General features: G+C 56.6%; 8 protein-coding genes across 8 annotated transcripts; all 8 read left to right on the top strand.

Moving 5' to 3' along the window:
• Positions 1 to 578: 578 nt before the first annotated feature.
• On the top strand, positions 579 to 968 carry LBRM_25_0140 (conserved hypothetical protein; the record flags this gene model as incomplete). Its single annotated transcript, XM_001565469.1, has 1 exon — positions 579 to 968. One exon carries the CDS (start codon positions 579 to 581, stop codon positions 966 to 968), a length of 390 nt encoding a protein of 129 aa, XP_001565519.1.
• Positions 969 to 1,893: 925 nt separating this feature from the next.
• LBRM_25_0130 (putative elongation factor) lies at positions 1,894 to 3,798 on the top strand (the record flags this gene model as incomplete). The annotated part of the gene is made up of 1 exon (XM_001565468.1): positions 1,894 to 3,798. One exon carries the CDS (start codon positions 1,894 to 1,896, stop codon positions 3,796 to 3,798), a length of 1,905 nt encoding a protein of 634 aa, XP_001565518.1.
• A 1,526-nt stretch (positions 3,799 to 5,324) lies between these two features.
• On the top strand, positions 5,325 to 6,101 carry LBRM_25_0120 (putative electron transfer flavoprotein; the record flags this gene model as incomplete). Its single annotated transcript, XM_001565467.2, has 1 exon — positions 5,325 to 6,101. The coding sequence occupies one exon, from the start codon at positions 5,325 to 5,327 to the stop codon at positions 6,099 to 6,101; it is 777 nt and encodes a 258-aa protein (XP_001565517.1).
• A 2,979-nt stretch (positions 6,102 to 9,080) lies between these two features.
• On the top strand, positions 9,081 to 10,454 carry LBRM_25_0110 (conserved hypothetical protein; the record flags this gene model as incomplete). The annotated part of the gene is made up of 1 exon (XM_001565466.1): positions 9,081 to 10,454. One exon carries the CDS (start codon positions 9,081 to 9,083, stop codon positions 10,452 to 10,454), a length of 1,374 nt encoding a protein of 457 aa, XP_001565516.1.
• Positions 10,455 to 11,045: 591 nt separating this feature from the next.
• LBRM_25_0100 (conserved hypothetical protein) lies at positions 11,046 to 11,261 on the top strand (the record flags this gene model as incomplete). The annotated part of the gene is made up of 1 exon (XM_001565465.1): positions 11,046 to 11,261. One exon carries the CDS (start codon positions 11,046 to 11,048, stop codon positions 11,259 to 11,261), a length of 216 nt encoding a protein of 71 aa, XP_001565515.1.
• A 2,961-nt stretch (positions 11,262 to 14,222) lies between these two features.
• Positions 14,223 to 14,585, top strand: LBRM_25_0090 (conserved hypothetical protein; the record flags this gene model as incomplete). The annotated part of the gene is made up of 1 exon (XM_001565464.1): positions 14,223 to 14,585. The coding sequence occupies one exon, from the start codon at positions 14,223 to 14,225 to the stop codon at positions 14,583 to 14,585; it is 363 nt and encodes a 120-aa protein (XP_001565514.1).
• A 2,336-nt stretch (positions 14,586 to 16,921) lies between these two features.
• PABP3 (putative poly(A)-binding protein 3) lies at positions 16,922 to 18,580 on the top strand (the record flags this gene model as incomplete). The annotated part of the gene is made up of 1 exon (XM_001565463.1): positions 16,922 to 18,580. The coding sequence occupies one exon, from the start codon at positions 16,922 to 16,924 to the stop codon at positions 18,578 to 18,580; it is 1,659 nt and encodes a 552-aa protein (XP_001565513.1).
• Positions 18,581 to 20,263: 1,683 nt separating this feature from the next.
• On the top strand, positions 20,264 to 21,157 carry LBRM_25_0070 (conserved hypothetical protein; the record flags this gene model as incomplete). The annotated part of the gene is made up of 1 exon (XM_001565462.1): positions 20,264 to 21,157. The coding sequence occupies one exon, from the start codon at positions 20,264 to 20,266 to the stop codon at positions 21,155 to 21,157; it is 894 nt and encodes a 297-aa protein (XP_001565512.1).
• Between the last annotated feature and the right edge of the window lie 369 nt (positions 21,158 to 21,526).

The raw sequence follows: 21,526 nt of genomic DNA, 5'->3' as shown, positions 1-21,526 counted from the left end.
TATTCTCCTTTTCTGCCATGTGGGTAACCCGCGTCCTCCTTCCCATTTCAGGCCTTCCCTATCGCGGTCTGGCGAGGACACTTTGCTTAGCAGAGATGCGATTGCATTGTACCATCGACGTTTACAATGGTGCTGTGGCGGTGGTAAGTGCAGAGGTTCCAACGGTCTAGTGCGCTGGTGACTCCGTCATCGTGTCCTCTGAGAGCCTGGAGCTCTCCTGTGCTCCATTTCACGCGTCCTTTTCCGTTCATCTATGCTTTGTCCAGGCGTCTTCTCTCTTCTCTGCGTTCTCTTCTTCCATGCCTGCTGTTTTTTTTTTTACTTGCAAGCAACTCACTGTTTCCTCTCTCCCAGCACCTTGAATGCGCGCATGTGCCCGGGCACACCTGTTCGTTCCCTTGCATCGCCGCGGCCTCCATTCACGTTCCCTTTAGGTGAGACCTCAGACACAACAGGGGGCGCCGCCAGAGCTGCCGCTGTTCCTCATCTTATTTGGGACGTCTCTCTTCTGCTCTATCGCTTTTGTGCACGGACCCCATTGGCGGGAAAAACATCGACGAATCGAATGCACGTACGCAATGCTGCGCTCCGAAGTGCTTGACGCCGAGGTAGCGAAGAGTGTCGGCGCCCATTCCGCCGCGGTGACACCGTTTGCGGAGCGGCGCAGCGGTCTGTACTTGACCAAGTTCGAAGTTGCCCGCATCATCGGCGAGCGCGCCAAGCAGATCACCAGCGGTGCCGCCATGTCGCTTCCTGGTACCACGACTGGACTTGATTCTGTGGAGATAGCGGAGCGCTGCACAAACCCGCGCTCGCTTGCTGTAGATCCAGTCATGATGGCCAAGTACGACCTCCTGCAGCGTAAAATTCGAATGCTGGTGCGCCGCACATGGCCGGATGGTGTCGTTGAAACGATTCCCGTGAATGAGCTCATGGTGGACGTGACGATGCTGAACCTACAGTACTAGTTGATGGCTGTCTGCCTCGATGAGTCCTCTGCGTATGTGTGCGGTGTGAAGAGGTGCTGTTTATCTTCTATTGTGGTCTATGGACCGTGAGGGAGCAGGGAGAGATGGGAAACATAATCGCGGAGAGGCGCACATGCCGTCGCTTCACCCACCCTATAGCAATTTAACTCCTTCCACGCTTTCTGCAGGGGCTACTCGATGTGGTGCGTTCCACCCGCTCTCCGTTGCTCTTCATTCTCCGTTGTTGCTGACGCATTAAAGTCGTATTGTCGTCTAATGTGCCGCACCATCACTTCGTCTTCCGCTCCTCCTGGTGCGCCTCTAAGCAAGAGCCAAAGAAAAAGCAAACGCCTCCATCCACCTTGATGGCACCCCAGTACGAGGGTTAGAGGGGGCCCACAGACGTCGCCACACGGCCTTTCCGTGCGCTTCTGCTTCTGTTTTCTCGCGCCATATACACCCGCCCACTCATGAGAGGCTGTAACGACCTCGTGGTGCACCTCTTGTTGAGTGGCGCGTGGTGACGCGAGGAGCTGGAGGAATCTGTGAAGAGCAACCTCCCCTCACCGTCCCTCTATGTGCATGTAGTGCGGTACGACAACCCTACTTCATCTCTCTCCACTCTGCACTCTTTCCTCCCCTCTTTTACTTTGTGATACTTTGCCTTCTATGGTGATGCGATGCGTGGACGACATCGCTCGTTTCTCTTGCGTGCATCCGAGGGTGTCGCCACACTTTCGTACTTCGCTGCGCTCTTCATCGCTTCTGCATTGTGCGCGTGTTAAGACTGCCACCGTCAGCCGAGGCCGCCTTCGTGGGTTTTCACAGACAATCAGTCGGATCGCACTGCCTGCGGTCCCTCTCCCCTTTTTTTTTTGCGTTTGCTCCAACGGCCCTGCGCTATACTCCGCACTCGTGGAGAGGAATGCGCCGACTCTTTGCGTCGTCTGTCGTCGTGTTGGCGGCGCTAACGCGACGCCTGCACACACGGGAGGACGTGCGCAACATCGCGGTTATTGCCCACGTCGATCACGGCAAGACGACCCTTGTGGATAGCATGCTGAGTCAGTCCGGCACTGTGGCGAATGCGCACAACCGTGTGATGGACAGCAAGGATCAGGAGAGGGAGCGCGGCATCACCATCCTGGCCAAGAACACGGCCATTGTCCTAGACAACGGAAAGCGTCGCATCAACATCGTGGACACACCTGGTCACCTGGACTTCTCCGGCGAGGTGGAGCGTGCACTGCAGATGGTCGAGGGCATTATCCTCTTGGTCGATGCAAAGGAGGGCGTCCGCCCTGGCACGCGGTACGTCCTGCGCAAGGCACTCTCCCTCCACCTGCGACCCATCGTGTGTCTCAACAAGATCGACAAGGACGACCTCAACATCGCAAAGACAGAGAAGGCCGTCGAGGACTTGTTCCTGGAGGCAGCACAGGATGAAAGCCAGCTCGAAATGAAGTTCTTGTACGGCTCTGGGCGCAACGGGTACATGAACGAGGAGCCCAGGCAGGAGGGCACCCTGACCCCGCTCTTCGACACGATTTTTAGCACTGTGCCAGCACCCAAGGCGGAGGATGAACAGACCCTGCAGATGCTGGTCGCCCAGGTCGACGAAGACGAGCAGAACGGCACGAAGCTTGCGATTGGCCGCATCTACAACGGCGCCGTGCAAACCGGCGATGTCGTCACGGTTGCGCTCGAGGAAAGGCAAACAGACGCCCTGGTGAAGTCGATTCACCTCTACTGCGGTGTGCAGAAGATGCCCGTGACGAGGGCCAGCTACGGAGACATCTGCATCCTCGAACTACAGGAGCCGATCGGGATGAAGGTGCCGCTGAAGATCGGGGGTACGATTGGGAAGCAGAGCGCGGTAAAATTGTTTCCGTACAAGAAGCCCGACGACCCGACCTACAGCCTTGTCCTGCAAGAGAGCGAGGCCAGCTGGAAGGGCAAAGAGGCGACTGAGGCCATGGGAAAGATGCCCCTTATCCAGCGCCGGCTCGACCGGGAGGCAATGGTGAACACGGCTCTGCAGCTCAAGAGTCTCAACGCAAAGCAGATCATCATGTACGGTCGCGGCCCGCTGCATCTTTCCGTCATCATCGAAGACATGCGGCGCGAGGGTTACGAGTTTGAGATTCAGGCACCGCGGGTGCTGACGCGCATGATCGACGGCGTGACATGCGAGCCGTTCGAGCGACTGCTGCTGGAGTTCAAAGACAACCTCGTGTCTGACGTTGTTTCGTTTCTGAGCTCTAAGATGGGCGAAATTGGCGAGATCGAGCCGCTGTCGAATGGGCGCGTCCTCATGGAATGTGTGATGCCAGTGCGCCTCATGTCGAATGTGCCGCTGAAATTTCACACCCTCACTGGCGGTGACGGTGTGCTGAACCACCAGTTCGACTCGTACCGTCCAATGGCCGCCATCGATACGGAACGAGATACTGGCGCCCTTATATCTGTCGAAAATGGCGAGGTGACGGACTGGTCGCTCTCCGGCTTCGGCACGCAGGGACGCTTCTTCGTACTCCCTGGTGACCAGGTGCACTATGGCCAGATTATCGGTGAGAACCAGAAGACGTCGCTGCAGAACCTAGGCGTGAACGTGTGCAAGCGCAACGAGCAGCTTGGCGGCATGCGAGCAAACGCCAACGATAAGGCTAACAGCAGAAGAGGCCCCTACAGCGCGGTGCGCTACACTTTCGAGGACTGTGCTGCATGGGTGACGGACGATGAGCTTGTTACCGTGACGCCCAAGTCGATACGCATGCGCAAGCCAGGGTTCAATGGAAAGACCAGTATGCGCTCCCTGAAGAGGAAGTGAAGGTGCACGAATACACGAATCCCCCCCCCCCCCCCCCACACACACACACACGCACTGGCGCATGCAGAGTGTGTGCTTCTTTGCACTACTCCATCTGCGTGGGCCCGAGCGCATTTTTTCGGCGGGTGGGAGAAGTGGGATGGGGCCAAAGCTGACAAGGGTGGAAAGCGGGGGTCGTACGGCAAGAGGGGCGAAGTGGAGCCTTTCCTTGTGCTCGCGATATTTCTCTGCGTGCTCCTTGTTTCTTTTGCGGAGCGGACGTAACACTCCTACCTCCTCTACTCTGCGTGCTGCCTCTGACGAGGATTCTCGTTTGATGTGGTACCTGCGATGCAGATGCGAGCGAAGGAAAACGAAGGAACGTGAGCGACCATCTATTTCCTGTGGACGGTGGTACTGTCTTGTGGTCATCGGCGTAGGCTATTTTTGGGGTGGTGGGGGAGCAGTTGGGTTTTTGTTCACAGTCTTTTAGCACTATCCTTTACACTCCATATATGTGTGGTGTTCCTCTTGTTCTTTGTCAGCAGTGGTTCGATGCGGTGCTGCTCCCCTTTCCTCCTCTGTGTTGTTATTGGCTGTCCTCGGCGTGTGACGTGGTGCCCCCGCGCGCACACGCCCGCAGACACCTAAACGCACACAGCGAAAGGGAGGCGCGGGGGTGGGGGTAAAGGGGCGCTATCAAGCCCTGTCGCTGAACGATGCATTCTACTCAGCCACTCGCGTGCACCAGCACTTGAATCACGACATACGCACTCAGATGCGAAGTAAATAAATCGTTAGGCGCGCAAAGTGTTTCGCTTCTCTACTTGTGAAAGGGGGGAGGGTGGGGCTACGGGCTCGCCATGAGGCGTACGTAGGGGTTCGGAAAACACCTACTGTTCTCTGACGAGGTGGTGTGCGTATGTCTGTGGCATGCCTGTCCCAAGGCGTGCATGTGGAATATGCGCTATCGTTTGTAGAGAGGACGTCGCTGCCACTTCTGCTGCAAGGACGTCCCGCGTTGTATGGTGGTCGTACGTACGTATGCCCTCATCGCAGATCTCTTCCACGATGCCTGTATTGTTCTTCATCTTTGCTGCTCCTTTCCATCCCTCACGTCCTGCACTGATATTAACGTCGCCCGTCCTGTTGTTTCTCCGCTTCCCTCTTCTACTCTTCCAATTGTCTCTCTCTCACGCTCACTCATACTACGTACGCGCTGGAGCATGTAAACCCGCATCCTCTTTGCTGCGCCCCACCTCTTCCTCTCCCCGACAGATGCACCACCGCATGAAAGTGCTTCCTTGAATACACGCCTGACTCCCCTTCATTTCTTTGCGCCGTTGCTCTCCACCTCTCTTGCTTACTGGACTCACAGACGCAGTTGTGTGGTCTGACCCATCACAGCCTCATATTCTCCGCCTACGCCACGCCAAACATACACACCAAACAACCCTTTCCCACTCCCCACAAGCTCGCACACGGACGAGTTAGACCGCCAGGCGCGCATTGCATCACTCCCTCACATTCCTCCTGACCACTGCAGAATGTTCCGCACACTGCCGAATTACCTCAAGGTCGCGGTGTGCGTGAAGCGCGTTGTAGACTACACGGTCAAGGTGCGTGTAAAAGACAACAAGGTGCAAACGGCCAACTCGAAAATGAGCGTGAACCCGTTCGACGAAATTGCGATGGAGGAGGCGATTCAGCTCAAAGAGAAGAAAATGGCAGATGAGGTGGTGGCCATTACGATTGGTAGCAAAAAGGCCGAGGAGGTGCTGCGCACGGCTATGGCGCTTGGGTGCGATAAAGCCATGCACGTTGTCGTTCCGGAGGCAGCAGAGGAATCATTGGAGTCGTTGGCGGTTGCTCGGATACTGCAAAAGTTGCACGAGGAGATCAAGCCAGACATTTGGGTCCTGGGCAAACAGGCAGTCGACGGTGACTTTGGGTGCACGGCACAGTTGCTCGCCGGACTGCTAGACGTTCCGCAGGGCACCTTTGCCTCTAAGGTGGAGGTGACGAACCAGAAGATTACTGTGACACGTGAAGTCGATGCCGGCCGTCAGGTCGTGGAGCTCTCGATGCCGTGTGTTCTGGCGGCAGATCTGCGCCTCAACACGCCCCGCTTCCCGAAACTGCCGAACATCATGAAGGCGCGCAAGAAGCCCATCGACACGAAGGACGTGGCAGCGTTCGGCGTGGACATCACACCGCGCCTCACAACGGAGACCGTGACCGAACCTGCCGCCCGCAAGGCCGGTATCAAGCTGAAGACAGTGGACGAGTTCTACGACAAGTTGCACGAGGCAAAGGTGCTGTAGCCCGAGGTCGGCGCGTCGTCTGTGAAGTATGGCACGTGGTGCACCTTCTGCGACCGCATCAAGGATATGCGGGGGAGGAAACGGGATGTGCTGATAAAAGTTCTGGCTCAATGCCTCGCTCACGCACGCCTACTGAAGGTGATGCACGCGCGCAACGCTGCAGATATGTTATCGTCATCTTTTTTCGTGTTTTCAGATGGAGACAAGCTGCCACATGGCAGTCAGCAGAAACAAAAGGTTTCGCACAGACGGCCACGCACCCTCCCATACACGCATCTCTCCCCCACAAGTAGGGGTGCAGGAGAGCGCAGCGCTTGAAAAGGCTCGATTTCAATTCTGCAGCACAGCCTATCCGCGTTATTTTGTTTGCTTTTCGATGTCTTTTGCTTCTTCTTTCGTTGTCCCTCTCTTTGGGAAAACATGCGCCACGTTTTCTGTCCTCCCGTACACCAAGTGTCCTCTGCGTGGCTTCCCGCAATGGAGCACCTCACAGCGGTCACCACACCTTATCTCTCTGACTCTTCGCGATGGAGCTCTACCAGAGGCGTGCGTGTGCGCTTACATGTACTGGAGGACGCATAGTGCAGGTCTACTGGAAGGTGAGGCGAGAAGGCAATGCGTGAATGTGCTTGGAGGAACACGTAGGCGCGACTGGATGAACGTCTCCCTTCCGCGGGTTCTCTAGCCTCTGTTGGCCTCATTGTTCTTCTCTGCTCCCTCCGAATCTGTTCTCTCTCTCTCTCTCTCTCTCACCCTCGATGGGGAATCACCTCTCGTTGCTACTTTCCACCGCGCTGTTGCGCGTGTTACTTCTCCCCCGTGATGGTTGTTTTACCCATTCTTTTTTTTTAGGGGGGGGGGAGGGGAACTTCTCGAATTTTGCTGCCCGCGTCACAAAAAGACCGATCCGGGCCTTTTACGTTGCCTCCCTCCGTGTACACTACAGCTGCGGCCTCCTGGTGCTGGCGGGCAGCTCTGGTCTCGCGCCGTGCCGAAGAGCCGTGCGAGCGCGGCGGCGCTTGTGCGGACCGTTCCCCACGAATGCACTTTCACGCACTGCTTTGGCCCTCCCCTCTCTGAGAGCGCCAAGCGATGGGTTCGTTGCGCGCCGGCACATTTTTGTCTGCGGCCCCCTCCCCTCCCCTCCCTGCTGGACACACGCAGGCCTGTCAAAGGCGTGCAAATTCAGGAGACGCTGGAGTGTGCCCCTGCTGCGGCCGACTCATGCCAGCATCCCACCTGTGGCGGGACAGGCAGGCAAGCCATCCGGACACGCCTGCGGCGACAGCGATGGAGAGGGCAGATGAGGACAGCGAGCCTGCTAGAGAGTAGCGTTGTGTTGGACCAGGCTCCAGGATGCAGAATGTGCGAGCGGTGTGCGCACGCACTGCGAAGCACACCTGACGTGGTGTAGCGCATCCGAGCAAGGCATCTGGAGACCGGAAGGGCATGGGCGGTGCGCGACAACGGCGCACAGAGAGCCACACCGAGCAGCCCCACCGTGCGCCTGCGCGTGACAGACGCGGCGTCTCCTACGTCGGACCGTGTCGACTGCCGAGGCGCACGGTGCCGCAAGCATGGCGAGAGGCCCACTGCGTCACGCCATCGAGTCCACCAGGCTCCCACGTGAAGCGTCACCACGTCGTGCTATGGGAATGCCGTGGCTTGCAGCGACGGAGAGGGGAGCATGCCATGCAGGCGGGGTGCTGGGACTCTCAGGGGGCCCTGGTCTGCAGCTGGCCAACTTCGTCCTTGGGCCCATCCGGCAAGCGCCTGGACCACCCCTTGCGAACCGCACGACAGAAGCCACGGCCTCCGCTCCCTGAGCAGGCGCTTGGACACGACCACGCCCAGGTCTGCGTGGCGCCGGTCGCGCAGCACGCATCTGAAGAAGGGGCAATGCGAGGCGGTGAGGCGCGCCGCCCGATTCTACGGCAGGACGGCTCGTCCGAGACGACGCGGGCTCGGCCGTTGTGCAAGAGGGGGCGTGGGATGGGACTGTGGCTCTTTGCGTCTCGTGTTTGGCGTGTTCGTCTTCGAGGGATACGCGGGACGCAGGAGAGTGCCCCCCCCTCTCCCCCCTTTATTCGCTTCTGTTTCCTCTCCGTTTTCCACCGCTGAGCAGCATTTGTATGTGCCCAGTTGTAGGGGCCCTCTGTGCAGCATAGAAAGGGGGTCTCTTGTTTCGCTACTGGAGCGCTCTTGCCGAGCAATGTGTGAGTTTGTGTGGGTGTGGGCGTTGACATTATCGTCTCCTCTGTGACCTCCTCTTTCACGTTTTCTGTGGCGTGCGCATATGACGCACGTGTGGCCCGTTTGCGCAAGTGTTTGCTCTTCTGCCTGCGCGCAAGACACCCAAGGCAAAACTGCTGCTTTTTTTTCCTTGCACCCACTTTGGGTCTTCCCACCCCCTTGACAGAGTTCCATCCCTCAGTTGCGATGATTTGTGTCGTGTGTTGTGCACATCATGTCTGCTCTCCACCTCCCTGGGCTCGCTAGCTTTTCTGCACGAGTGACAATGATGTTCCCCACTCATGCTGACCTCTCCGTCTCTCTCACTCTCTTTTGCTGGTCCGCGTCGCTGGATCTCGACGGCCATAACAGGCGAAGAGCTCATATCTTTCTATTTCTTCACACATCGCTTCTCCCGAATGCGGTGCTCTGCGTTAGAGAGAAGCTGATCCAGTCGGGCTTTTCGCTGCGTGTTATGGCTTCCGGTGGTGCGTGTCTATGCGTGTTCTGCTGCGCACCACGGAGTGAGGAATAAAAGACGCAGGCGCTTCTGCAGTGGTGTTGCTGGCTGTTTCAGTTGTTACGAACTTCACCGATCTGCAGCTCCATCCGCCTCAAAGCGCAGGTGCTACCCTTACAGAGATGCAACGAACGTTTCGTGTGGCGAAGGTCTCGCCAGTGCCCGTTCGGGATGTCGCCTTGACGTCCTCAAAATCGTATCATCCGCGGTATGCGCTGCCGCGGCGAATGACGCTCAGTTCCTCGTTCAACACCGTCACCGATAAGAACCGCTTCACCTCATTGGAACTCTTGCTGCAGAAGCTCAGCCACTACGTTGGACGCCGTCAATACAGGATGGCGTCTGATCTGACGCAGCATCTGGAGCAGTTCAAGGCGCTTGGCATCGACTGGCACGAACTCAAGTTTCTCCAGCGAAGCGAGCTCGTCGAGCTATTCAGTGGGCCATTGAAGCTCAACCATGCGGAGCGGGCGGTGCTACTCACTGCATTGGAGGCAAAGGTCTGCGGTGTGCTCTGCCGCGATACAACACGGCACTCCACGAAGCTGTGCCTGAACCCGGGTGTGGTGGAGCATGGGTGGCGCTGTGGTGAGGACGGGCACACAAATGACGTGTACTTCGAAGGGAAGGAGCAGGCGAACCCGGCGGTGCTCCAGTTGGCACACCGCTCTGTGTCTCGTGTGGCGCGTCGTGATGGCATCGACGTGGAGGTGCGTCATGAGCCCGACTTCGCCATTGTGGGCCGCAACTCGACTGAGCTGAACCCACGAATCTGGAATGCACCAAAACACAGCACATTTGTGGTGACGCCGATTGGCTATGAGTTTCGCGTCCACCCCGACGATCCGCGCGCCGTGCACCAGATTGAGCAAGCCGCTGCTGAGTGGGAGCTGCACCTGGAAGTTGTGCAGCAAGTCATCTCTGAGGTGCTAGAATTGTACGCCGTAGAGCGGGGAGAGCAGGCGTTGCATCTGATGCCAGGCGAAATAGGCGAACCGGACGTGCCGGAGGTGTACAGCAGCGCGTTTCATACACGGCGATCATCCTCATTGCAACCCAAAGAGGACGGTGCAGTCACAGAACACCGCATGATGAGCGCGAGTGGGGCCGAGAGGCCGTGGTTCCAGACACCGCTACCGCAGCGATTCACGCGTGGGGTGCCGAAGCTGCTTCCCTTCGCGCCAACGATCATCTTGCATAGCACCTTCCGGAACATCGAGCGCGACATCAGCTCTGCTGATGTGAATCGCCGACTAATGCAGCCAGTCATGGACATTTCGTGCCTTGTGCACCCAAACGCGTGCTTCTGGTGGAATGCAGAGGAGGAGGAGCGTTCGACACGACTCATCCTGGACTACGCCAAGCGCATGCCATTCGCGCTCCCGTTCAACTTATATTTTCGTGTCGATCCTGCCAAGGTTCTTCGTGCGAAACCCGCCTTGGTTGTGGAGAAAGACAGCTTACTACGTGCAAAATTGTCTCTCTTCGACTTGCGCCATTTTCGCTCAGCTGCGCGGACAACGGCGGCCGAATCAGATGATCCGTGGCGCCCTACAGAACAGGAGAGTACGCACGGCTGTGCGTCTGTGACGCCGCTCTGAAGTTGTGTGCATTGACGCACGTTGAGTAACGCGGGCGCCAAACAGTGGGCCCCGACACATTCGAAGAGAACCAGCAAAAGCCAAGGAAATACGTGAGCCGGCAGAAGGACTGCTTGCGGACAGCAGCGAGTGTGGGGATAGGCTGCAAAACTTGTTTGCTGCATCTTTTCCCCAAACCCCCCATGACACATGTGGGGAGTTTTCAGGCACCCAGCAGCAGCACAATCGTTGACTTTTGTCTTTCCACTGCGCAATGGTCGGCGAGTACAATGCATGTCTTTGCTTGACTGCGCAAGTGCACAACTTCTTCTCTCTGCCGTTCTTGAATCCTACGCTCCCATCTGCGGTTGCACGCATGCCTCTTCTTTGCGGTTGCCGCCATGCACGGCCATACATGGCGACGGGTGCAGACGCAAATACGCCTCCTCACATCGTCGCTCTCTCTCTCAGTCTCTATTCTCAGGCAACACAAACACGTCTCATTTTTTTTCCCCTTCGCGTGCGCCATCAGTTGTGTTTGCTTTGTTCTCGCAGCTTAGCGAATATAAACGTTCTGGTCATCTTCACAGACTGTCTACTCTCGTTGAAGATATGGCCACTCCCGCCATCGCTAAAATGCGTGCCCGCAGCCGCCAACAGCCGGTGCGGCTGTCTGATGAACAGAAGCTGAAGCGTCGCGAGGAGCGAGAGAACAAGAAGTCGGCCATCCCGAAGTGGCTTGTCTGGAGCATGCTCGTCATCGTCGTCGGATCGTCGCTGGTTAACATCTACTTCTCTGTGGTGCAGTCACCGAGGAGGATGGAATAAGTGACTGGCACTGCCATATGTGTCTTCGTCCCCAGGGTTCCGCTTCCAGCCCATCAACGGCTGTGGGTGTATTTTTTGCCTCCTCTCTGCACTGCTCCTGTTCGTTTTTTGAGGTGCCTGGGAGCGCACAGGGAAATGTGCCCATGCGCAGAACATATTTTTGCGTCTGCTACCATCGGGCGTAGATGTGCCGGACACACTTTTATAGTGTTACCCGATACGCTGATGGCAAGTCCTGCAGCCCCTTCGCTACTCGTCCCTCCCTCTGCTCTGCTGATATCCACCTCGCGTTGAGAGTCGTGTGGATGCGCTTGTCGCCGAGATGTTGAAACGGCACGTACCACAGTTGTGGATCAGCCCGTTATTACTGTTTCTCATCGGCGCTGCGTAGACGCTGATTTTGAAGGCGTCTGTGAGATAAAAGCGGCTCCTTTTTGTTCTCTGGCGCTCCTCGTAACGACAAAAGGGGCGTCTCATGCGCTTGTGGCTAAACGTGTGTCTCTTTTGTTCTCTGATTCTCTCCCTTCGTAACGAGAGGGGGCAGACCTTCGCGCCGAGTATCCCAGTGTGTCCACCACCTCCCCCCTCTGTGTGATGTGAAGCCAAGCAGTTCCCCATCCCTGTCAAAGTCGATCCATTGCTGGTGGTGGCACAGTCAAGCGCGTGCGACGTGGGAGGGTGAGAGCGGCGTGTCACTGCTGATGCCGGTAGTCCGGACTTGAATGACGTGGGCGTTGGAGCGACCTGCGGCAGTGAACGCGCTGGTACCGTCCATGTGATGGTCAGAGTGGCAAGGCTACTCGAATGCATCTCACCCGGTTCTCCCTCTCCACAGGTGTGGGGAGCCTGTGTATTATCTAGCAGGTTGGAACAGGCGGCGATCAGCGTAATGGGCGCGCCTGTGAGGCAGCCTCTGAGGCGATGTGTGTGTATGTAGGCGTTGGAGTTCGAGGTGTGGGCCGTGTTCCGAAGATGGAGTTAGCGTGTTGCTGTAACGTGCGTCGAATGCTACTTCGAATCAGGCGATGGGCCTGTGGCAGGCCGGGTGGAGCGGAGCGTCACTCATACACTACGGCAGAGTGGTCCTGATGAAAAGAGCGGCTTCTCTGAGTCCTTTGGGCTACCTATGGTAGTGAGTTGGGCTATTAATTGCTCACTACGATGTGCTAGCACGTGGAAGAACTGGAGGAAGTGGGGGGCCAAAGGTGACGTGAATTTGTTTTCATCGAACGGTGCTCTGCTCAGACTGCCGAAAAGAAGGAAGGCGCGGGCAGACAACGCCGCCTACGCATGCAGTGGTGTTTTTATTATTTTGTTTTGCGTGCATTTTCATTCTGCTCTTGTTCTCTCTCTCACTTGCTGACTCTTGCGATGTATGGTGTGAACAGGGTGTTACTTTGCTCCGTTCTCCCCATGCGGCGTGCCTGGTGGCTCAGGCACCGTTGGCAGGTATGGAGGGTGTGGTGCCGCAGCCCTGCGTGACAGACGCAAGGGGAACAAAGGAGAGCAACACGCAGGCCTGTACACTAAGGGTGTTTCTTGAGAGCGATGTGGTACAATCTGTAGGGGAGCTAACGGAAACAGGAGGAGACGTTGGAGCTCACGAGATGCTTAGGTTCGCTTGACAGCCAAGGGCAGTGGGCGGCTCGAGGCCACGAGCCCCCATCTTTTTTGTTGGATTGAGTCTGTGGATTCTTCACTACGCACCGCACTGTCGGCAAAGAGGCGGTACAGCTCCATCGCACATCTTGAAAGTGCACAGCTGTGTCTCACTGTCAAGCGATGCACTGGACAGTTGTGCTGGGGATCCTCCGCCACCGAGCCTCTCCCTTGCACGAGTCGCTGTGTCGCTTTCACTATTGTATTTGCTCTCCTTTCCTTTCTGCACCCCCTTCTCTTCTTCTCTCGCGATGTGTGGCGGTTCTCTTCTTCTTCTTTTATGTAGTGCGAATCATGTTGAGCAGGTGCTGTGCATTGTATCGCAGCTTCTTTGCTCGCACCTTTCAGGGCGGCATGGGGACAAACGTGAAGCGGCCGTATCGTATTGACATCCGTATGGAGCACGACAAGAAGCGGCGCAGTCGGCGCCGCATCATCGGGACTCGGCGGATGATGAAGTCGTAGTAGAAAACGAAGGAGTTCTGATGTGTAGTATTAGGAGGGGGACACCGACTTGCACCTCTGTTCGTATGCACGGTGGGTCATGACTCTGTGATCCCGCTGAGTGTCATATCTGTGTGCTCCTCCTGGTGTTGGCATCTGTAAGAAGGGAGCAACGCAAGAGCAACCAGGGTCAGGGAACCCCTAGCTGCAAGGTTACCTCCTCTGAGTCACAGGGTGGCACTGTGTTGTAGGTGACGTGCATACCGACGGGCTGTTCTCTGTGTTGTCGCACTGGGGTTGGCTTCCTCTATTGTGGTGGTTGGCAAACGATTGAACACACGCTCGATAATCGAAACGCATAGGTGTGCACGGACCAGTGGTGTGGCTGTGTGCGAGCATCGTGCTCAGTCGCTCTCTGCAATGTATAGCTTCGGTTTTTGATCCCATGGGTTGTGGGGAGAGGCGCATGGTGTGTTCACTTCTCTCAAGCTGCCCATGCTGCCCATGCGCAACACCCAGCTGCCACCAGAGCATTTTTTTTTTACGTTCCCTCGACTAGGGCTTGCTGCCTCCCACCTCTGCGCGGAGAAGCACACATGAACTAGTGACTGCTCTCCTCGAAAGGTTGGTCGTGTCTCATACCACCCTTACTCCGTCATCTTCCCTCCCTCTGAATTTTGCCTTTACCTTTGTTCTCGGTGTGTGGCAGTCAACCTCTCTCCCATGGTTGGCTTGCCGAGTGGAGCCGAGGAAACTACACAACCCCCCCTCCCCTCCCCCCTACAGACACACTCACACAACTGCACGTACCTCAGCCCGCGCTGCGGTAGAGGTGTTACTCTCACTTGAAGTAGCGCCATGCAATCGTCTCTCTACGGGAACTCGAGGGTGACGAAGGCGTCCAGCAGTGCCTCTAACCGCTACGAGCATATGGAGGAGGAGATTCACCGCGAGAATGAGGCGATGTTGCAGGCACTCAGCAGCAGTGTGAAGCATATGAAGGCGGTAGCCGGTCATCTGAACCGTGAGGCGGAGGAGCAAAACGAACTTCTCAAGTCACTCGACAAGGCCTTCCAGACCGCTCGTGGTGGCGTGCACTCGGCGGTCAACTCCGTCAAGAGTATAATGGGGCGCTACGGGTGGAGGTACACCGCCGTCTTTGGCTTTATGGGCTTCTTGCTTCTGTACTTCATCTACGCTGTCTTTGTGAAGCGAGCCTGAGGGGGGCGTTGGCCGTCCTGGGAAAGAAAGCGACACATTATGGTTGAGTCACCTGCCAAAATATATCTGCTGTGGTGTTACATCTGCGAAACCGCCCCACTTTCCTACCCGACGCACCCTACCACCGCGCTTCTTACTGCGCTAAGCGTGGATAAGGGTAGGCCATCTGTCTTTGCCGGCACTGGCCCATGGTGCTGGGGGATGTGCTCTACGGGTGCTTTGAATTTGGAGTTGTTGGTGCTATGTTTGCTTCGAGGGATTCTCTCTCGCTCGCTGCGTCGCTAATCAAACGAAGAGCACTAATGTGTTCAGCAGCTTTTAGTGCTAGTACCTTCATGCAGTGCTGGGCGTGAAGGGAGCCAGGGATGGAACAGGTACCTGCTTGACATCGAATCCCAGGTTGCAATGCCAGGAGGATGGCGACAGGGTGGGGCTGCGCCTTGCTCCTGCAGACATCTGTCCACGCATCCCGTGCTCTTTGTTTTATCCAAGACCGCAAAGCACTATGGCTGCGCTCTTTCCTCTCTCGATCTCGGTCATCGATGCATTGCGTGACACATACGCGTGTTGTCCTTCTTTTTTCCGCTCGTATCTCTTCCGCACGATGCCTCCGCATCTGCGACTTTTACTGCCGCCATGTACACATAGCCGACCACCTCCGCTCCACCCCGTGCCTCCCTCGTTCATTGGAATTTCTCTCTTTGCGCTCTCACCTCACCTCCTTCTCTCTGTGGGCGCTTACGTCTGTGCCAGTTGCGGTTTTATCGAACGAAACGGCGCCGCAGCCCTCTCTCTCTAGCATCAGTTGATCAACGCTCTCTCGATCTACATCAGTAAAACTTTCGTTGACGGCGCCGGGCGCAGAATTTTGCAATACCAGTAGGTATAATACCCCCGTGAGGTATGTTTCGAAGACTCAGCACCATCCCAACGAGGTGGACGGCCGGGGCGGTGTCTGGCGTTGGCGTGTCGGTGATAACTACTAGGCCAAAGTCATACGCTGCAAAAGGCGAGGAGCAGATGGACGATGCGGAGTTTGAGCTCTTCGAGGACGACCTCTGGTTTCTCGACGAGCTCTGCGACGAAAACGTTGGTGACCTCTTCTCCTACATTCCTTCCTCCGATGCAACGCTGCTTGGACACGATCAGCCGCCGTCCAAATAAAAACCGTGACTCTGGGGCTTGCGTCAGCAGCGTGACGTGCTCCTATCTCACTGTAGACGCTCTCATAAAAAATCCTTCCCTTTCCCTCCTCCGCGGACGAAATGCGGATCATCTCTCGTGACTTACCATTGTCTCCCTCCCTTCTTAACTCGCTCTGTGTCTGTCACGCTGCTCTGCGTTGGAAACTCGTTGGCTTACTGGTGTATTTTCATATTTACAGAGATTTAGCTGAGAAAGAGGGTCGCCCCATTTGTACGGTAGTGGTGGCCCTCGTTGTACTCCTTACGGCAATCAGGGAAAGAGAAAGTGCAACGGTGCATGTCTGTTTCTGATTTCTTTTAACGTCTCTAGCGCAGCGGCGCAGCTTACGTTTGTGTTGGGCAATGTGTTAGTGAGGGGCGACAGTGGTTTCACTTCGTTTTCGTTTTGCATGCAGCCTATCACGCGGCTTGCACACGTGATAGGCGAGCGCGATTTCCCACACTAAGGAGAGGCGCGTTAAGAACTGCGAAGCGTACCCTACCTGCGACAGGGGAACCCTTTAAAGGAGCCACTATGGACGCTCAGACTGCAGGGCATCGTGCACCATGCATGTAAGCGAGAAGAAGTGTGCAGGCATGCATTGGAGTGCTCTCCGTTTGTGTTCCTCGAATCAGAGGTGCCGCCTGGGGCGCGGGCTCAATTTGCACAACCGCGTTGTTGGAGGGTGATTCACGTCTTTCATCTGTGTGCGCTCTTCGACACCGCACGTGAAATGGTCTCTACTCGAGCTTTGCCCTTTCACAGTAACCGCTTCACAGCTTCCACTCTCTCCGTATCCCTCGCCTGTGTTGTCACCCACGGGCTTTGCCCTCCGCCCGCCACTATTTACTTCACCTTCTTTTCGGATCTCTTGTTTATTATGATCATCGGTATTGCCTCTGCGTGTAGAGTCACTTAGCACTCCGCCGCCATTGTTTTTCCCTCTCCCGTGCCGTTCCGTCGCTTCGTCGTTCACCTGCCTTTCGTTCAGTTCACGTCGTTCCTTCCCGCCCTTTTCGCCTCAGAACGCACACGAGCAGCGTTCACGCGGACACCCTTACGTGTTGGGCAGGGACTTCGTCAAAAACTCGCACAGACGTGGAGATACGCAAAACTCATCGCTTAGTGTCTCTCACCCCGACACAGCAAAGATGGCCGCCCCAGTGCAACGCACCTCTGTCTTCGTGGGCGACTTGCCGGTCGACCTGCCTCGTCCAGAGGAAGCAATCAACAACCTCTTTAGCAGTATTGCGCCCGTGGTTTCCGTGAAGGTTTGTCGCGACATTGCAACGCAGCGCTCCTTAGGCTACGGCTACGTTAATTTCCAGACTACTGCGGATGCCGAGAAGGTGATTGACGCACTCAACTTCACAGGCATTGCGCCGGGGCGCTACATCCGCGTCATGTTTGCCATCCGCGATCCGCTGCAGCGTAAGAGCGGCGCGAACAACATCTTCGTTAAAAAGCTGGATGCTGCTGTCAGTGCCAAAGCGCTGCAGGCGGCCTTCTCCAGGTGCGGTCGCGTGCTGTCGTGCAAGGTGGCCCTCGACTCGGAGGGCCACTCGAAAGGCTATGGTTTTGTGCAGTTCGAGACAGCTGACGGCGCGAAGGCCGCACTGGACATGAATGGTGCAAAGGTGGGGGATAGCGAGGTTGAGGTGGCCCCGTTTGTCCGCCGTGTCGACCGCGAGGCGATGGCCGCCAAATCCTTCCGGAACATCTACATCAAGAACATCAAGGCCACTGCAACGGAGGTGGACATGAGGACGACCTTGGAGAAATTTGGCAAGGTGACTTCCCTCTTTCTCGCGGAACACGCACCTTTCCTGACTAAATTTGCACTTGCCGTCTTCGAGGAGCACGAGGCTGCCGTCAAGGCAATCGCAGAACTGAACGAATCGGAAGAGAGTGGCCTGACGGAGGAGGCAGTGAAGCTCGTCGTGTGCCGCGCGCTCTCCAAGAGTGAGCGCGACCGTGAGCGGAAGAAGACCGCTTCCCTCTACCAGAACCACGGCCGAAACCTCTACGTGAAGCACCTCCCTGACGACATCACGGATGACAAGCTGCGCGAGATCTTCGCGCCGTTTGGCAAAATTACCTCATGCGCCATCATGAGGGAGTCCAATGGGAGCCTCAGAGGTTTCGCCTTTGTCTGCTTTGAAGACAAGCAGCACGCCACGGCGGCGATGCGGGAACTCAATGGCCGGTCCTTAGAGAGCTCCAAGAAGCCCCTCTATGTGAGTCAGGCGGAGCAGAAGGATATGCGCATCCGCCTGCTTCAGCAGCGCCGTGCGGCGATGCGCCACCAGACCCGTATGGCGCCCCCAATGAACACGTTTCCGCAACAATGGCCACGCCAGCCATTCCCGCACATGGTGCAGCCCATGATGCTGCCACCGCCGCCGCCGAACATGGGGATGCCGCAATTCATGTCTGGCCCAATGATGCGCCGCCCTGTCATGGATGCACACCCTAGACAAGGCGAACCCATGCGTCCGCCGAACCGCTACACGTATCCGCGAGAGCAGTATCAACCGCAGCCGCAACCGCAACCGCAGCCGCAGCCGCGTCAGGACGGCATTGACGTGAACTATCTCAACACCCTCTCTCCGGAGCAGCAGAAGAACTACCTTGGTGAGCTTCTCTACAGTCGTATCATGCCAGTGGAGTCGTTCAACGCTGCCAAGATTACGGGTATGCTGCTCGAGATGAGTCGAGAGGAGATCTTTGAAGTCCTGCGCGACCACTTTGCCCTTCTCGCCAAGATTCAGGAGGCAAACGCAGTGCTCCAGCAGCACTCCGGCAACTAGCGCGGAGACACAGCTGTTTCCGTCTTCTGCGTAGAATTTCCCCTTTCTCCCCACCTCACCCCTTCTGTGCTGTGACACAATGAGTCGCTCGCATACCTCCAGTAGAACGGGACTGCTCCATCACCTCTGTACTGACGCGGCTACGAAGAGGGCGGTGTGACGCGGTCGCTGCAGGTACTCAGGGTGCGTCATGCCGTAGCCGTTTTGCTGTGGTGGCTGCGTTTGCTTTTGCGCTTCTGCTGTGCGCAGGATGGACGGGGTGGGGTGGGGGGTTACGATCTTGTTCTGTGCATCACACTGGTGGAGGACACTTAAACTCGCTATGACGTAACTAAACATTCAAACAAGAAAACAACTCGAGAGGGAAGGACAAGGCGACACCAGTGTAACCAACATACGCACCGGAAAATGCCATTGGAGGCCCTCGCTACGAGCAAATCAGGGGAGTAATGAGCCAAGAACTCCTCAGGGCAAGCCTGCGATGTATCTTCGGAGAAGATAATGACAGCCCTGACAAGCACAAGCGACGCCACCGCTGCCTCGGAGGACACCTTTGTTTTCTACTCGGTAGCTGCCTCTGTTTTGTATTCTCTCTCTCTTTCTCTGAGGATCTTCCAACGAAGATGGCGCCTGCTGACGACTACAGCAACAACATGGCGCATGTGAGATGAGGCCATGCGTCGTCATTCATCTGTGCTTGCCATTTCTGCCTGTGGTTCCGAAGCACGGATCTACACACACACACACGCACGCACATGCATACCATAACTGTGCACCCTGCGGATCTAGCAGCTGGCGCTGGGGGCCCCCTTCCCGAGTATCCCTGGTTGTTTCCACGGGCTGTCCTACTTTTGTGGTTCTGTGATGCACACCAATTTCCCTAGCTCCATAATGTGACTAGTCCGCACCGCAATGACTCTACGAGTGGCAGAGGAGGGCGTGCCACGCGGTCCTCACGCTTCTGTTACCGCAATACGAGCGCCCCCGTATCTTGTCCTCAGCTGGATCACTTCGTCGGCAGCGGCTCAGATGCCTTTTTCTGGCTCACAGCTTTCTCCAGTGCTCAGGTACAAAAAACACTGAAAGGGCACTTCGACTTGGCATGTCCGAGCGTTCACGTGTTTCAGCAGCAGAAGCGCTGAGTCGTGGTGCCCGTCTCTTTCCCATTTCCGTAGTGCAACGAAGAGAGTGGATGGTATCTTGGGGAGTACTCTGATGCCTCGCCTGTGATGCATGCTCGCTCTAAAACTTTCAAGCTTGTGTGCTCCCTTATGACTCTTCTCCATTCAACTCTCTCAACCTGTCTACCCATTATCTTCTCCCTTTTGCTCAGCCTTTCATACGTGCACCTCCTGCCTACGTGACACGTGTTTTTGCGCGCTTTGCGCGCTGGTGCGCCTCGTTTGCGGAATCCGGCCATCGATCTTCTTTTGACGACGGAATACCTCCTCCCTTGAACGGGGAAACGAACAGACACAGGCTGGCACGGAATGGTGGCTGAACCAGTGCTGTTGTCTGACAGTTTTGCACGGAGCCTTCTCGTGAAAGCGGTGCCGATGTGCCTCTCTCTCTCTTTCTCTTTCTCGTGCGCTGCACATCCCTGCATTTCTTCAACGGTGGTGGGCGCCAATTGCCCTCACTCGGTGACGTGCCTGTATCACGTGAACGCTGGGTATCGTCGACATGCGGCGAGGTGTCTCAGTTGCTCGACAGAGCCGCCGAAGGTGTGGAGGTTCTCGGCAAGCCACAAGCACAAAGGATTTTTTTGAGGGGAGAGGGGAGCGGCAAGCGGCAGCGATGGAGCAGGTGCCAGCGCTTCTCCCAGCGGCTGACACACCTTCACCGATTGCACGGCCTGCTCAGACAGCTGCATTCTTCCTGGCCTCTTTTGACCCTTTTGTCTTTAGCTACTGCACGTTCGATTTCCCGACCATTCTGCACCATGCAGCAGAACTGCACGAGTATGAGCTGTTGGATCGCCCAGAATCGCTGTTGATCTCTCCGAAGAGTTTGTTTCTACAGTCGAGTGTGCGTTTCCGATTCGGCTATGAGAGGCAGCAGCGCTTGGCGTTGGTGCTTCAGAGCCTCCTTCATGAGCACGATGAGTCGGATCGTTCCCCGGTGTCCTGCGCTCATGCGCTTGGCGTGGCGTGCCCGCTTCTCGTTCCCTTCTTACGTGGTGTTTGCCTCTCCGTGGAGACGCAGCACCCGTTTGCTCCACAGGCAGCCTACGTGCTCGAGGAGTTGCTTGCCAGCGGCTTCGTCTCCCCGGCACTCTACCTCGACGGCGCCTACGGAGACCGCCGCAACACTCTCGCGCAGCTTCTGCAGCTCGCCGCCAGGGAGTTTGGAAGTAGGAGTGCTCTCTTTACTGGACTGCTTCTTGGCAAAGAACAAGCCACGCCGCAAGATGCTGTAGCCGTGGGCCGCCTCGTGAATCACACACTTGCGACAGCGGACCGTCGTCGTCTCGACTGGGCATTGAAGGCTCGAGGAGCAATGCGGCAAAAACTCACGCCGAAGCATGGGTGGACGCTTGGTCCTCCACTTTCTTCTTCAGGGCAAAGAAAAAAATAGTATCGGAGAATGCAAGCGCCGAACAGAGTGACAACGAAGAGTGCATCATGTACATTCGTGCGTGCGCCTGCTTACGAGTTATTCCCTTGTCACGCGGTGGCCACGCCGTTTTCCTCTCTCTTACTTTCTGCTTTGCAACTGCTCCTTGTCTCTCTCACTCCTTCTCTCTTCAATACGTGGACGCATACGTGTGTGCCTTCGAGCATGTTTTTTTTTTTCCCTTGCGTCCGGCTTTCTGTTCTACCTTGGTGAGCAACTCAGAAGATCTGCCGCCATGGTGCGAGCGACGCTCTGCTTCGAAACACAAGCGGACACTTCGGAGGAAAATGGCGTGTCTCCGCTACTGACCTGCGCGTCCAGCGCCTCGCC

The sequence above is a fragment of the Leishmania braziliensis genome, chromosome 25, assembly GCF_000002845.2.
Source record: "Leishmania braziliensis MHOM/BR/75/M2904 complete genome, chromosome 25".
In the NCBI taxonomy this organism is placed as follows: Eukaryota; Euglenozoa; class Kinetoplastea; order Trypanosomatida; family Trypanosomatidae; genus Leishmania; species Leishmania braziliensis.
This window is presented reverse-complemented; position numbering and strand designations above follow the sequence as displayed.